Below are 17,371 nucleotides of genomic sequence, written 5' to 3'. Positions count from 1 at the left end.
CTAGAATACCATCAAGACCTCCTCTTGGAGATGAACACTACCTTGTATCTTTCCCTTTGTTGTTCATGTACCCATGTGGATCTTGTGTGTTTGATTGTCTAGTGGATGTGTGATTGGACTTGTTCTTGAGTGTTTCCCCTTGTGATTTCTCTCCGTTCTTCCCCGTGTTTCTTCGTGTTCTTCGAGGGAATCCACTCCAATCGTGAAAGATCAGCCTACACCGGGTTAGCCCCGTATCATATGGTATCATGAGCCTTGTTGATCACGTATTTGGAGTCCCTCCCATCATTTTCTAGCCTTCTTTTGCTTGATTTCGTCCTAAAATTCGAAAATCCCCACCAAAAATAGCCCTATTTTTTTTGATTTGTTGGTTTGATGATGTTTTGTTGATTTTGATCCATGGATTTGCTTGGTTTCAAGTGGATCTAGCATCTTCCCAAGTTTCCCCACTTTTCATCCATGAAATCTCATCAATTTTGACCCCAAAATCATCAATTTCCGCCCAAAATCGCACCCTAGATCTCAAATCCCGCGTTGATCCGATACACCGGACGGCCGACGCTTTAACGGACGTCCGGAGCCCCAGGAATCACCGGACGACCGGTACTTAACGGAAATCCGACACCCCGATCCCGAGCTGAAACAGCGGATTTCCAAGCCCGACCGGACGTCCGACGACGGGACATCCGTCCATTACCAAACGTCCGCTACATGTAGATATCAACTTCGGCTGATTTTTGTTTCGGCCATAACTAATTCATCCGAACTCTGATTTTGATGTTCTTTAGCTTGTTTTGAAGCTATTGACTTTCCCCATCCCGCAAAAATACCACCAACATCATTTGACTCCATCAAATTTTCCAAACTTTCACATGTTTGCCTAGGCCCTCCACCATATCATCTGCATAACCACAATAGTCTTCCGCAACCTAACCCATTTTGATCGCCATAGCATTAGTGGTTGCTTGAGTAGTGATTCGAGTCTCCTAAGGTGTTTCGGCTACTTAGGGACGGTTGCTTCTTCATCAACCACCACCACCACCACTTCCGCATACCCATCGCCCATCATACCCTTCCGCCACCCCAACTTAACCCACTTTTGTTTGAGATTGTTTGAGTTGAGGCTTGTGTCTCCTAAGGTGTTTCGGCTACTTAGGGACGGTCACTTCAACATTGACTCGCATAACCCATCATTCCACTTCCGCATTGCCGAGTGCAAAGCCACCACCGCTTTCCGCTACCACCATTTGACATTTGCCTTTGGAGATTTTGAGTTTGCGGTTTTTCCGTTTCCTAGGGTGTTTCGGCTAACTAGGAACAGGTCGACATCGGCAACACCGCCTCTCATCATTGCCAAGGAAGGTAACCTCGAGGACACCATTGTATATTCCCCTTGCAATTGCATTGATAACCCCTAGCCCATTTTGCATTACTTGCCCATCGAGACTAGCCATTTGAGTATTGCCGGGCCACGCTACTTGTGCACATTAGTGATAATCGATCCGCCCTTCCATTGCATACATACCATATCATATTGGTATCATATCATCCTTGTTCCACAAGATTGTTCCCGCATATATACAATTGCTATCTTGGTTTGTGCATTTCACAAAGTGGCCATACAAAAAAAAAGAATAAGCTTTTAAGCAAAGAAAAAGAGTGAACAAAGAGCTTGTAAGCAAGAGCCATAGCATCGTATCATAGTGCATTACAATATATCATATGGTATCATACTCGATCATCTTGGATCATCTTGTGCTAAAGCACCGGAACATACATACATAGCATACTTGGGATAGAAAGTTTATCCTTACGCATCTTATAGGTTGTGCACAAGTATCGTATCCGCCTATTGAGCAATCGTGCTAGCGTCTCTCTTGAGTTGTGCAACACAAGCGTCTTTCGTGGACTCCACATTTTGTGCTTATTCCTTGGTTGCACGACCCCATTTATCTATCCGTGTGTGTGTTTCCATGTGCCAGATATTGTTATTGGTCTACTTGTTTCACTTGCGAATTTGTGAATCTCTTTCAACATTATTGACTCTTGCTAACATTTTACATTAAATTTTTGTGCCACTATCCTCATCGAGCTACTCCATAAGATTTACTTGATAGGTGTGAGTGAACAAGTCCGGTACCAATTCCACTATTCTTTCATCTCACATTGAGTGAAATGGGATACATCCTCAACTTTGGGAAAAGGTAACTTGGTATTGTTTATCTCATTTCCTACTCACCTCTACTTGAGTCTTGTGATGGATAGGCAAGGCATTTCACCTTCGGTCTACAACAACAACGACGAGTTTGATGCCACGAAAAACTCCACCGATGCCAGCATGCTCAAATGGAGGAGATCAAAGCCCTCATCAAGTCCTACAAGCGATCTTTCTCATCTTCGAGAAGACGCTCAAGAGCACATGCTTTCGAGCTACCATCTCCGACAAGATCACATCGGCATCGACACCATCACCAACAAGAACGTGAAGGTCAAGAGCTCAACACCAACAACCACTCAACGACTTCACCATCTCCCTTAGCATCTTCGCCAAGTGACTTCAAGGCATCTTCGCCTACGGACATACGGCATCTTCGCCAACAAGAACCTCAAGGCTACGCTCAAGAGAAGCTCCCCAAGCTCAAGTCCGCGACTTCCACGAGCTACTACGACTTTGACATCGTCCACGCGATTCCTTTCTATGGGACTCAAGAACCCGAGGAGTATCTCGAGTGGGAGCACTTGATGGACGACTACCTCAAGCTACATCAAGTTCGTCCCTAAGATCAAGTGAAGTGCGCCACAAGGAACTTCCACGACTACGCATACGCATGTTGGCTTCACACACCTTCGGAGAGCTACGACATGAGTTGGCCCAAGACGAAGAAAGCTATGCGTCAAGAGTTCGTGCCTCCAACCTACACGGAACAACTTCTACGCCAATTGGAGAACACCACCCAAGGATCCAAGTCTATCGACGCGTACTTCAAGGAGATGAAGATTGCCTTGCGACGTGCCAGCGTGGACGACCCCATTTCGATGAAGTTCCACTTCCTGATGGGATTGCACAACGACAAATCCAAGACTATGTTCCTCGAGAACTACAAGTCCCTCGACGACAACTACATTGGTGCTCTCAAGGCGGAACAAGAACTCTTGAAGGCCAAGGCTTCTCCACCCCAAGCTCACTCCACGATGACCAAGCTCTATGAGAACCAGCATGAGGATAGCACCACCAAGATGTCCAAGCCCGACGAGCTCCAAGACGATGCTCCCAAGTTTGACTTCACCGCCATCCCTCTTTGTGGCATTGATGATGCCGAGTCTAGTTTGACTCTTTTTCAAGATGGTGCGGCGACGAGTACGACTATGGAGACCCTCAAGGACCAAGCTTTGGAGGCGAGCGACAAGGTGGCGAGCAAGGATGATGCTTCCATCTTAGGAGGCGAGAGTGATGGTGTGCCATCTTCGGCCTTCATCCATGGTGACGGTGATGATATGATCGAGCATGGGATTTTCCCTTCGGTCACGAAGGAGATTGATGATGTGCCATCTTCATCCTTCAACCACGGCGGCGGCGACGAGATGGTTGAGCATGGGATTTTCCCTTCGACCACGGTGACATATGATGACTTGAGTGACTTTAGCCACCATATTGAGAGTGAGAGTGACTTCACCACTAGCCCCATATATGATGTGTTGCCCCAATTCCCATGTGAGGAGAGCCACAACCCCCACCACTTGAGTAAGATGAGTGACTCCACCATATGTGACTTTGAGTGCACCTATTTTGAGGGAGTGAGTGAACCACCACATAGAGAGAGTGAGATAGTTGATAGGTCTTGTGAGGCCAATTTCAACACTAACGACTTAACCTCTACCGCTATTGTGTCTTCTCATTTGGTGCTAGGTCCCATATATGAGGACGCGTCGATCCTCGACGACTCCGTCCTTCCTATGGACAAGACGATGGCCATGGCGGAATATGATGCACCCCCCACTTGGTTCCATCATGATGAAGATGACCACCATTTGTTGGTCTTTCCCACCTCACCTACACCACTTGAGTGGAACGAACAAGGTAACATAGGTGAAGGTGATGCTCTAGTCCCACTAGTGGACGTTCTTGCAATTGCTTGCTTGCATGATGTTCCCCTATTGACATGCTTCATGCTAGTATGATTTCCCCATGTGATGATTTACCCATTTATGATGAGTATGATGATTTCCATGTGGAGTCTCTTAGTTGTGATGCCATGTTACATAGGATTTCTTGTGACGATTCTTTAGGTCACATCATGTTTGACAATCCGCTTGACTTGTCATATGCTATGCATGAGATCAAACATATGTCATATTTGCAATCACATTGTGGTGACTATGCATATACCATTAAAATGAACCCAATTTGCATAGATGACAAGCCCATGGTTATTGGCATTTGTTTTTCTTGTGATGATATTGACATGCTCCCTTTGCATCATTTATCTCATATGCCATGCCATGACCTCCTAGCTTCGGATATGCATTGTTTTGGATGTTGTCCATTTTCTCCATATGATATTTCCGCTATTGCTCATGAGGAGACCCCCATAGTTTCCTCATACATTTCAGGAGATTTTGATCCATCCCATTCATTGCATGATTCCAATACTCGTGTGCACCATATGCTCCCCATGAATGAAAATGCTATTGATGTGCCATATGATTGTATGCTCAATTTGCATCCCCATCGTGTTATACATAACAACTATTCTTTCATGATGGATGACATGTTCTTATACCGTGCATCAAATTTCTTTGAGCGATGCATATCTTGTGCGAAATCACATGTGCACATACACGTCATGATGGATGATGTGTACATTTACCACACACACAATTTCTTTGATTTGTGTCTCTTTTGTGTAGGTACCCATGAATACTTGTCAACCTCACAATCCCATGAGTTGACAAAACGAGCTCTAGAGAGCAATGATGACTTGGGATCCCATGGATTGTCTTTCCCACCGCTCTCTTCGCGCCAAGACTTCGCACATTTCTTCTACATGGCCCTCACTTGGCTATGGGTTATTATCCATTACATATTATATGCCCATCTTGCCATGTTCACTTTGCATGATATGCCCATTACTATACCTTTGCCATGCACTTCTGACCCATGCTTTGCATTGCACATGCTGATTGATTCTAATACTTGTATGTGTATTTGCAAGCTTGGTGGATATATTGCTTGTTATTGCCATGTTCCAACTATGACCCATTCCCATGATGATACATTGATCTTGCTTTGTGTTAGTGCTTGCGATATGTCATGTGCATTGCGTATGCCTATTATTTGCTCACATGACATGATTGCCATGATTTCCTCTAGTATGTTGCATCTTCGCACTACTAGATTGTGCAACTTAATTACTATGCTTGCTTATAATGCATCACCCATGATTCATACTTGCTCATTTCATGCGGTTGATGGCATCTATTTCCATGCTTTGCACATGATTGTTATTGCTTCTTGTCATATATCTCCATGTATTGCCTCTCTCATGCTAGATGATTTGACATGTATTGAGTGCAACGATGCTTTTATTCTTGCTAATGAGATTGCCCCCATAGCTTTCTCGCATATATTTGGAGGTTTTGACATATTGCTTGTGAAGCATGCTTGCCTTCCCTATTTGCACCATATACCTAGTGCCATGAATATAGCCATTGTTGCATCATATTATTCATGCACTTATGCTCCTAATGGTTATCTGTAAGAGAAGAGAACCATCATGATGGATGATGTGTTTATCTACCATGCGCATACATTCTTTTCTTTCTTTCATGCATGTGTAGGATACTTGGACTTTGTGTTGACTTCCACTTCACACGAGTTGACCATTCGAGCTCTTAAGAGCGAGCCTCATCCATTCTACCACGACTCGCTTCTACACCACATTTGCTTGCGCTTCGGCATTGTGAAGAATGCACAAGGACATGCCTTCAAGGTGACACCTTTCGTGAGCATGGATATTATGGATCATACTACTTGTGTTGCTTGCACCATGAGACTTATTGGCCATCTTGGACCCCTTGATTGCGCACATGTTAGAGATCTTGCTTCGACTTGCCATTTACACATTTCCATGCATCATGATATATATGCCTTGTGTGTTGCATCCAATTCTTGGATTACTTGCTCCTATCACATGTTTGGTTGCAACAATGTCATTTCTTCACATATGCCATGTCCCATTGATTGCTACATGCTTGCCTTGATTGCCTCACACATGATGAACACTTGCTATTTCTATTGTGTTGAGTGCCATACTATCTTCACTACACCCTATGCACGTTATGCTTGGATTGTCTTGCACTTCGCCCATGTGTTTAGACACTTAATTTTATTTGGTGTGGTGAATACTTCCTATGCCTACCACAGACCGCTTGTTGAGCGCTTTATGCATGATTGCTATAAACTTGAGGTAAATGATTGTTCTCTTGTCACACATATTTGCATCACTACCTCACATTTACATGCTTTTTTCCATGATGTCCTACATTATGCTCAATTTATGTGCTTACATGCCATGTCACAATCTTTTGTCACACCTTATGCTATGCTTGATGATGACACTTGTTGGGTGAATCACCACTTGAATCCTTGGTTTTGCACTAACGCTAACCACATTTGTTTTTCCAAGTGTTTGTTGTCCATGCTCCTTTTGAAGGAATCACTAGACGGTGCGACGTTGGAGAGTGCCCATTTTGAGTCTCAAGATGATGAGTACTTGGTGAACGTCCACTTCTACACGACGAAGCCATCTCTTTCCCATGGTGATTTGGTTTTCGATCCGAGGTCGGATCTTTCCCAAGGGGAGGGGAGATGATGCGGAGCATCCTACGGACGTCACCATGTCAAGAGTCCGTTTGGCAAGTGACACGTGTGACATCTACTTCACATACATAAAGGTGAATCATCTCCTTTACACGTGTTCACTTGACCCCTTTGAGGATGGTATACTACTTGACACTCCACTCGTATGCATGCATAGGTATTGTTGGAACGCTACAAGCGACGAGGAGGAGTGCGAGCGCAAGTGTACAACTACACCATCCACGAGGGAAGAGTGGAAGTGAAGACGGAAGAAGACGGAGCTGCGGAGTCTACAGCGGCCGGACGACCGACGCGCCACCGGACGTCCGACACTCTACAACGCCCGGACGACCGGCGTCCACCGGATGTCCGACACACCTTCCACCTAGCCAGACGAAGACGCTATAGCGGCCGGACGACCGACGACCTCCGGACGTCCGTCGACCTCTAGCCACCGGACGTCCGATGCCTACCGGAAATCCGGTGCCACCTATCCCGAAGCAAAACGACGGACTTCCAACGCCCGCCGGACGTCTGGTCCCCCACGAGCCGTCGGACGCCCGACACCGACCGGACGTCCGGTACCTGCCTGTGCGCAGCTGCAGGCCTTTGGACTTGTATCCCTCTCCCACTTACCCCTTCGTGGCTTAGACTATAAATAGACCACCTCCAACTCCTTTCTAGGGTTAGCAAAGTGATAGCTCATTTGATGTAAGCTTTGCTCCTACCTACCTCTACTCTTGAGAGAGAGAGAGAGAGAGAGAGAGACCACCACTCCCATGGAGTTCAAGACCTCCATGTGAGAAGATCCATCTTGGATTCAAGACCCCTCACGGGAAGATCCGTCTAGGATACCATCAAGACCTCCTCTTGGAGATGAACACTACCTTGTATCTTTCCCTTTGTTGTTCATGTACCTATGTGGATCTTGTGTGTTTGATTGTCTAGTGGATGTGTGATTAGACTTGTTCTTGAGTGTTTCCCCTTGTGATTTCTCTCCGTTCTTCCCCGTGTTCTTCGTGTTCTTCGAGGGAATCCACTCCAATCGTGGAAGATCGGCCTACACCAGGTTAGCCCCGTATCAGGTATGACTAGTAATCTATATTGCCGTTTATTATTCTACACATGCACACGGGTTTTCCTCTGAGCCTCTTGGATATAGCACATAACATAAACATAACTATAGCACAGAACATAAACGTAATTATGAACACGGAAGTAAATAATAACATTTATTATTACCTCTAGGGCATATTTTCTACAAGAAGAACAAACAAACTATCGAAACAACCTTCAATATTAAGTTGATTGTATATAGGAAAGGTTTCATTTATCTTGAATCATGTTTTTTTACAATGCCATAAACCTGGTGCTAGTAGAAAACTCTAAAACTCTAAACTCTAGATGCCCAATGCAATGGAAAGGAATGGAATATATCCCTTTTTAGAATGAAAGATATCATGAAGATCACGTATGCACCTTTCTTTAGTTCACATGTGTTTGTCACAACATGTGGTTCCTAGGAAGGTCTCTCAATGTGCTTCTCAATATCGTAGCCTTGGTAAGCGCACTTGTAATAGCTCTATGGACATAGTTGCACGCAAAGTACAACTCAGGTTTTTGTTAGATCTAAGAAAACCATGAGATATGTTATTTCAACCCACTGAATAAATATTCTTTGGCAGCTGAGTCTTATGGTAATAACAGAAGGTACATAATTTATATCATTTTTATTTTGACTAACTTATTAATCCAATGCCAAAGGCCAGTTCCTATTTTCTATTTTTCTGACATCAACCATATTTAGATATTGGTAAGATTTTATTGATATGAGTATGGATAGGAGAAGAAAAAGAAAGTATTGATTTAGTTGAGGGTTTGGTAAGATTTGATTTGATTTCGGTATGAGTAGTTGTAGTAGAGAAACTTTGGATTTAGTGTAGATTTTGCGAAGATTTGATTTGATTGAGTTAATGCATGACATGGTTTTTGGCAAAACACCGATTTTAGTTTAGATTATTCCAAGTTATTCTTTTTATGTTGCTTTTCATTTGGGTATGAGTAGTTGTAGTAGGGAGACGACGGGAATCAACGGCAGAGCTCCGTGGACTACGTCCAGACAAACTCGAGCAGGATCGAAGCCCGGTAGACAAACTCGAAGAAGAAACGCAGCCATTCACCCGAATGATGCGCCTGCGAGGGCTAACTCTAACCTAAATTACTAATTGGACCGGAGGCACTAGGATTCCCCTCCCCATCACCCGCCAAAGTGACGGGCAGAGGGGAGGCGAATCCACGGGCTTGCCCGAGAAGTCTGGAGGGGAAAGTCCCTTGCCATCTAGGGTTAGGAAAGGAAAACGAGAATGGTGTGTTGCGATTATTTCTCTTCCATGCTATTGCCAACTCCCCTTTAATAGTAGAGACAAGTAAAAATTTATTAATACAAATATAATGGCATAAAAGCTAATAGGACATGAAGTATATAAAAAAAAATTGAGTATTCCACTAAAAATTTGGACTGTTGGTGAAAATTTTGGTCTGACTCCTAACACAGCGAAATACGCCATGTCGGCGTGTAATCTGAAACTGCTATGGCCGATGATGTCACGTGCCTATCTCTTAAGACTGAACCAATTTCTCCAACGGATTCATGCATGCACGAAGAGTAGGTGTATTGGCCGACCTCCATCACTATGGCTAAGCAAACAGACGGCACCTGACGTACGTGTAGCTGGACAGACTGTTGACCCAGCCACATACATACGACCCTGTTAAAAACGTTGTTCTACAGCAATTATTCCTTTTTTCTATTGCCAATGCCAAAACCAGTCAGATTTTATGAGGGGAGATCGTGTGACAGGGTAGATTACCCGGGGATGCCGCCGTGTAGGATCTGGGGAACATTCCACACCCATCTCGATCGAGCGGACAAAGTTGTGGCTGAAATGTCAAAAGCATATGTGGTAATACGTGTCTTATTTATATAGAATAAAGATTAAGTTACAAGATCATACATAATTGAAAAGATATAAAAATTCTATGTAGAATACCAGCGTCAGTCATTTTCCTTTGACACCACCGAAGCAGCCGCTAAAGGATAAAAAGACAGATCACCTCTTCACCCAAGCTCGATACGGCTCCATCGCTGATCAGCAGCTTTATGGACCTCCAAAGTAGTTTGCCAGAAGCAAAACCATAGCCGTTGAAAGAATCAGACCTGTCGGCGTTCTGGGAACGGGGGTCCCCAGACTTGCCTGCCTGCGGCACACGGCGTGGCTCCACCAACGGCCTGGTACGGCCCATCTTCACCAGCAAGCACTCAAGACCCTCGCGAGGGGCCAAGCCTCGCGAGGCGGACAACACAAGACTACTCAGGGGCAGCCTAACTAGGCTGGCTCACGAGGAGCGGAGAGATCAAGGCGAGGGGCACCTCGTGAGATTCCCGTGACGTGAGCCATGACGACCAAGGCCAGGCGGGCGCCAGCGGGCGCAGAGTACTGGTTTCCTCTTTGGTGCTAAGGAGCAGGCGCAGACGAGGAGTCCCGAGGCATCAGGCAAAGGTTTTCATATTGGTGCAACGAGACCAAGACCAGCAGGACGGCAGGACGGAGGTCACCGCGGAGCCCACGAAGTCACCACCAGAGCCTTTGGCAGGCGAAGACCATCTTTTATCAGGATAACTTGTACTAGTTGTCCCCCTTCGAATTGGCCGTTGTGGGATCACTTCCCGCCTAAACATTTGGGAAGAGGACCAGGGCCTCTATAAATAGGACTAGCCACCACCATAGGAGGGGGGAATCTTGGATTGGACTCATTCCGCCAAGGCCAACTCACCAGCTCACCGAGCTCTAGAACACCTCTTCTCGGGAGGCTGTTTTTCCCTTGTACTTGTTCATCCCTAGCCTACAAGGCAATCCACCACACCACACTGGAGTAGGGTATTACACCACATAGGTGGCCCGAACCAGTATAAACTCTCGTGTTCCTTGTTCCTTGGGTTCGGCGAGCTAGGCCTTGAGATTGCGGTGAGTGTGTGAGCTTGGGGGAGAGAGATCTTCGTGCGCACCCTATAGTTCGAACCTTAAGGGTTTTGCCGGAACCCGTGATCCGACAAGACCGGAGCAACATGTCCCCGGACACGCCATCGAACTTCAGAAATGACACCCCCGCATGACGACGACGTCGGAGGAGGAAACCAGAACTGTCAGCCTTCGACCACAGACCTAACATAAGATACTTCATCTTCCAGCTGTCACTTGCGTAGGCAACCGCCTGCGCGTACTCCTGAACGACAAAACCTCCCCGCTCCACCATGACGACGTCGGAGACAATGCCGCAGCAACGGGGACAAAGCAGAAGGAGAGACACACCTGATGGAGGTCGTCGCCGCCGCCTCGCCAACACCATCCATGAATCCTAACGCTGCCGATCTGAGGGATCGACAGAGACACGATGCCATCAACTCCATGACGCCGCCATGAAAGACACCGCCGGTGTGGGAGTGAAGTTGAGGTAGATTTATTCGTCCAGACGCCGCTCCCATTACCCCAACGACGCACCACAACCTACAAATCCAAATTCTAACTACAGAGCGGAGGAATGGGGTCCCCTCTCTCTCCTGCCGCCGGCGCAGCGGCCGAAGGGAGAGGGGGCCAGCGCCCTGGCCGGTGAAGATCTGAGGAGATAGATCGCCTCTCCCTAGGCGCGTGGTGGTGGCGGTGGCTTGGGTAGGAACGCCTCGACTAGACGCTCTGAATCTAGCTAGTGGTATTCATTTTCCGACGAATTGCAGAATTTTACGGTTCATTTTCGGGTCGACGTACGCAGTAAGTTGCGAGGGCCCCACACGAGGAAACGGAAGCTTGGAATGGAAACCAGGGATTACTGGCTCACCGTGTTGCTATGACTGGTATGGCGTATTTGTTTTGGCTGGACGGTGCAACCGTGCACCTATATATGCACAGACACACAGAGAGAAAGAGGGAGGTAGAGTCGCAACTCGCAACCCCACTAGCACAACGCCAACGTAAGCTTGATCGCCCGCCGATGAAGAGCTTCCTGGTCTCTTCCGGCGACGAGGAAGAGGGGGCGGCGTTGGTGCCGCCTCAGGAGGACGGCGAGGCGCCGCGCAAGGTCGTCGTCGACGGCGGCAAAGCTGCTGATCCGGCGGTTGAACGCTTGTCGCCGTCTTCGCCATCAACAGCGACGACGACGAAGAAGCCGTGGTGGAAGGCCTCGCTGCTGTCGCCGACGAAGGGCGCCGTGGGGCTGGTGATCGGCGGCCTCGTGGTCCTCACGCTGCTCGCCGGCGCCAGATGGATCGACCTCGACGCCGTAAGTACACCCTACACCCCATCGAGTCAGACACACATGCGTGCGACTATCGTTCAATTTCGATCGATCGTGCTATATCTTAGTAGAATTAACCACGCGCGCAGTGAACCTAGCTAATGGAACAGCAAATTAAATGGACTAATGGAGTGCATTGATCCGTGAAGATATGATGAGATATTTTTTCGACCGGTTCCAAGGTCAAGTACACTCGTACTACTATTCCTATTCCATACGCCGTCCGCGACGGGCAAACGGAATCACGCGCTAGGAGTCAAATCAGTACTCTCCATGGAGATCACTGGCTCGCTGGACCAATGTGCGCGCACCGGTTCCTATCAAAGGATACTTTCACGATGGACTTTGAACGTAGGAGCAGAAAAACAGACCATCTATTCTGTGTAGAAAAATCAATTCGTATTTTAGGCAACGTCAACCTCGATCAGTGACGGGACAGGAGTAGTCGTTCGAAGTCGGCCTGTGATGGCAATACGTGTATAGCTTTGAGCTCACGATTGAGGAAAGTGCCTCGCGGGATGCACGCGCATGACTTAGACGCGTGTCAGGATAGGAGATTTCTTTTTCCTAAATTCAAATTGTTTTTGCCTAGCTAGCTAACTTGATATCTGCAATTAACAGGACCATGCGAATATATTTGCATATTAATTTATGCGATTGTAATCTCGAATAAAGAATTAAAGATCCAGCCCGGCCATGGGCATGGAAACTGACAAAATATTCCGTTGCTTTGACTTTGTGAGCCATGACTTGGTTCTCTAGAACTGGCGCTGAGAAGGATGGAGAAGCCCGATCGCAAGAGTTTCTTTTCAAATACTACGGCAAAAACATGGACCAAACGTCAGACCGCCGCGTGCCCATAGATTGCATTAGATGACCAAACGTAAGCGTAGTAATTCTGAATTAGGAGATCGAAGTGACGACATGTGTAGTGAGGTGTCTAATGCCTCTTGGCAGCAAGTAAACTAAAGTCTCAGCCAAGTCATCTGCATGCGTAATACGTGCCAGGCTGGCTAAGAATAAAAAGGCACGTTCGCAAAAAAGAAAAGAAAAAGAATAAGAAGACACGTAGTAGAATTCATGCGTGACCGTGCAAATTACTACTCTATATTCCGACATTGGGATCATCCGATCGCTAAGTCTCTTGACAGGTGGAGTCGAGTGTTTGCAACATTTCGACATATCAATTCATGTTTAAGCTACTTCTTGTCTGAATTAACCACGCGATGGAGAAAACCATCTACTAGATTTTGTTTTGCGTTGTGCTAACCAGTACTTCCTCCATTTTAAAATAAGTGTTGCTAATTTAGTGCAACTTTTATACTAAATCAATGATACTTATTTTTGGATGGAGGTAGTACTCGCTAAGTTTTGTGCGATCTAACTTCCAATTGTACCAGCCCACGTACGCATGGAAGTTCCACAAAATATGGTCCATTGTCTTGACTTTGTGATAAGAGTCTTGAGAGCGATGTAAACGATCTATTGATGGTGAAATCAACAGAGAGTTCCACCAAGCATATAATGAGTATACCTTTATCAGAAACAAGTGCTAGGAAATTTCATAGCTGCGGTCAAAATCAGCTTTCCTTGAACCACCGCCACTTAAAACCGATGACCTGCTAGATCAATCCGGAAGTGATCGGCCATTAATCCTGGCTTGGGCCCACATGCTCCCCCACTTGCAAGACCAAGTGCCAAAAACAGCAGGCTGCAGGCCTTGACGGCCAATGTGTATAGGCCATGTGTATACGCAAAGATGACCCTGAATCCCTCATTAGTACGAGGAATGAGCAAACCAGGCAGCACAACGTACGGCACCAAAGGACTGGACGACGACGTACGTGTTTAGTTCTGCTTCACAGAAGATATTCCAGTGAAGTTCCGATTCTGGCTAGTGGCCAAGTGCACCATGCGTAACATCGTGCATTGGCTAACTACAGGAGGACACGTAGAATTCTTGCGTGCCCGTGGAAACTGTTGCCTCTTTAATCAGTCCGACTTTTCAGTCTTTCAACTGATGGCTAAGTTCTGCCGACTTACTGTAGTTGTCTGCACTTTGCAAGATATAAGATAATCGGAGCATGTCTTCAATCAGAACTCTAATTCATGTTTAAAAAAGAGCATGCAAGCTCAAAAGCAAAGTAACTCTTAAGCACACCTAGCTAGCTAATTTGGTTACATATGAACTACTCCTAGTAGACTAAGCAAATGAGTTTCGTAATCAATACTACAAGAGCTCTTTCAAGATGATCCCTCTTACCGCCCACGAGGTGAGAGAAATATTTAATCAGCCAGATCCGAGCCTCGCGACTGATCTTTTAAAAAAACGTCTGCCGACCCGTAACACTGCTCATATGAGATTTACATTTTTTGTGTGATAAAAATGGCACATCTGTTCACTATCCACGTATATTTCCTTTTGTAGCACAATGACATTTCACGCACGAGAATAATATAATGTTAGGGAGCGTGACATGCAGAAAATAACATGGAAATTTTAGAACTATGCAAGATATATTTCCGTAGGTAGCACAAAATGCTTTAATGACACAAAATATTTTATTTCCTTATATCTGTAAAAATAAAGGAATAAAGTCCATATAATAACCCTATAGGATTCTTGTCAATATTTTACTTTTCAACTTTCAAGAGGTAATACAACAAGCCATCGGATGACGTGAAATAGACTGTTCATATTAACTGGGACAGCCCTAAAATTTCTCATCATACTACAATGTGCTGTACTAATCCCTCTGCTTGTACATGCGTGCTGAAACGATCGGCTAGTCGTTCCTGCGGGGCACCGGCAGCGGCACCGGCAGCACTACCAGCCGTCGTTGGCGCCATCCTCCTCGCCGCCAACGCTCATCACCGCCCGTGCCCATACCCTTCAGCTGCGGCAACGGGACGTCATCGTCGTCTACGCCACTATGCCGTCGCCCCCGCGGGGGAATGCCACCACCGGCTGCATCACCATCTCCAGCGGCGCCGGAACGACCCGTGCAGCCGCCGCCGCCTTCGTGCCCGGACTACTTCAGGCACATCCACTCGGACCTTGAACCGTGGCGCGAGAAGGGGATCAGCAGGGAGGCGGTGGAGCGCGGCCAGCCGAACGCGGCGTTCCGGCTGACGGTGGTCTCCGGGCGCGCGTACGTGGAGACGTACCACCGCGTGTTCCAGACGCGGGACCTGTTCACGCAGTGGGGGATCGCGCAGCTGCTCGCCCGCTACCCGGGCCGCGTCCCGGACCTCGACCTCATGTTCAACTGCGAGGACATGCCGGAGCTGCGCGCCGCCGACTACCCGGACACCTCCGCCGCGCCGCCGCTCTTCCGCTACTGCAAGGACGGCACCTCGGTCGAGGTCCTCTTCCCGGACTGGTCCTTCTGGGGCTGGCCGGAGGTCAACATCCGTCCATGGGGGCCGCTCATGAAGGAGATCGCCAAGGAGAATGCGCGGCTCCCCTGGCCGGACAGGGAGCCGTACGCGTTCTGGAAGGGCAACCGCGGCGTGTCGGAAGCGCGCCGCGACCTCTTCCGCTGCAGCAACGACTCCGCCGCCGGCAAAGACTGGAACGCGCGGCTGTTCGCGCTGGACTGGGGCGTCGCCAACCGGAACGGCTTCAAGGGCTCCAACCTGGCGGAGCAGTGCCGGTACAGGTACAAGATCTACGTGCAGGGGCGGTCGTGGTCGGTGAGTGAGAAGTACATTCTCGCATGCGACTCGCCGATGCTGGCCATCGACACGCCCTTCGAGGACTTCTTCTCCCGGGGGCTCGTCGCCGGCCGCCACTACTGGCCCGTCGACCCAAAGGACAAGTGCCGCGCCGTCAAGTTCGCCGTCGACTGGGGGAACGCGCATCCGGCGCTGGCCCAGCGCATGGGCAAGGAGGGCAGCGGGTTCGCGAGGGAGGAGATGAGCATGGACTACGTTTACGACTACATGCTGCACGTGCTCACCCAGTACGCTGCCCTGCTCCGGTACAAGCCCACAGTGCCGGAGAACGCCGTGGAGCTCTGCCCCGAGTCCATGGCCTGCTCCGCCCAAGGCCGGGACAGGGAGTTCATGATGGAGTCCAGGGAGATGTATGTGGCCGGATACGAGCCGTGCACGTTGCCGCCGCCGTTCACCGCCGAGGAGGAGAGGGAGATGGCTGCAAGGGAAGAGGATGTGCGAAGAAAAGTTGTTAAAATGAAGGGGAGGTAGCAGCCCACCTTACTAGAAATGGTAGATTATACAAATTGATTTAGTGTGACAAAGCAAGATCAACCAAATGGAACAGGCAAATATACAGAGATGAAGACAAGCTTAGAGTATTTACTTTAGAAAATAAAAAGATTCAAAGCATTCGCAACTACAAGTATTTTTTCTTTCTTCCAAAGGAAGCCTGAACCTATAGCCCCCGCTTCCTGGATCCATGTGTCCCTAATCTCTTTGTAAGTTAGGAAGAGAGGGATTGCATGCCTCGATAATTTCATTGATCGTGCACGTGGTACATATATAGATACAAGGAGTGCACCTAATGTCTTGTCTACCAAGTTACATACAAGTTACAGAGGGGAGAGAGACGTGACATGTGCGAAGTATAAAACCCAGACCTATATACACACATGCAAAGAATACATGTTCGACACTCCCCGCAGTCGAAGCATCGCCGGAGACGCAAAGGCTGGACCGAAAGCCCTTAAAAGTCGAGGTAGGTAGTCCCTTCGTCATGACATCGGCAAACTACTGATCGGTGGGCACATGCAGCATTCGAACGCGGCCAAGCACAACCTGCTCAAGAACAAAGTGGATGTCGAGCTCAATATGCTTTGTTCATCGATGATGAACAGGGTTGGCCGAGAGGTAGACCGCGGAGACGTTGTCACAGTAGACAATCATGGCCTTGAGAACCTCAACCAACAACTCCTGAAGCAGCTGACGTAACCAAGAGCACTCCGCAACGGCGTTAGCCACAGCCCGGTACTCCGCCTCAACATTAGAGCGGGAAACCGTGGGTTGTCGTTTAGACGACCACGAGATCAGCGAGGGCCCAAGGTAAACACAGTAGGCAGAGGTGGAGCGACGAGTATCAGGGCAACCTGCCCAATCGGCGTCAAAGTAGGCGACGAGATCGGTGGCGGGGGAAGCTGTCAGGGTGAGACCCATAGCTATGGT

At 47.8% G+C, this 17,371-nt stretch overlaps 1 protein-coding gene across 1 annotated transcript; it reads left to right on the top strand.

Annotated features, from left to right (window-relative positions):
• Positions 1-11,811: 11,811 nt before the first annotated feature.
• LOC109757471 (uncharacterized) lies at positions 11,812-16,589 on the top strand. Its single transcript, XM_020316295.3, has 2 exons — positions 11,812-12,193; positions 14,999-16,589. The coding sequence occupies exons 1-2, from the start codon at positions 11,816-11,818 to the stop codon at positions 16,415-16,417; spliced, it is 1,797 nt and encodes a 598-aa protein (XP_020171884.2). The 5' UTR covers positions 11,812-11,815; the 3' UTR covers positions 16,418-16,589.
• Positions 16,590-17,371: the final 782 nt, after the last annotated feature.

This window comes from Aegilops tauschii, chromosome 7, assembly GCF_002575655.3.
Source record: "Aegilops tauschii subsp. strangulata cultivar AL8/78 chromosome 7, Aet v6.0, whole genome shotgun sequence".
Classification (NCBI taxonomy): Eukaryota; Viridiplantae; Streptophyta; class Magnoliopsida; order Poales; family Poaceae; genus Aegilops; species Aegilops tauschii.
The sequence above is the reverse complement of the archived record's forward strand: the minus strand, read 5'-3'. Positions and strand labels throughout refer to the sequence as shown.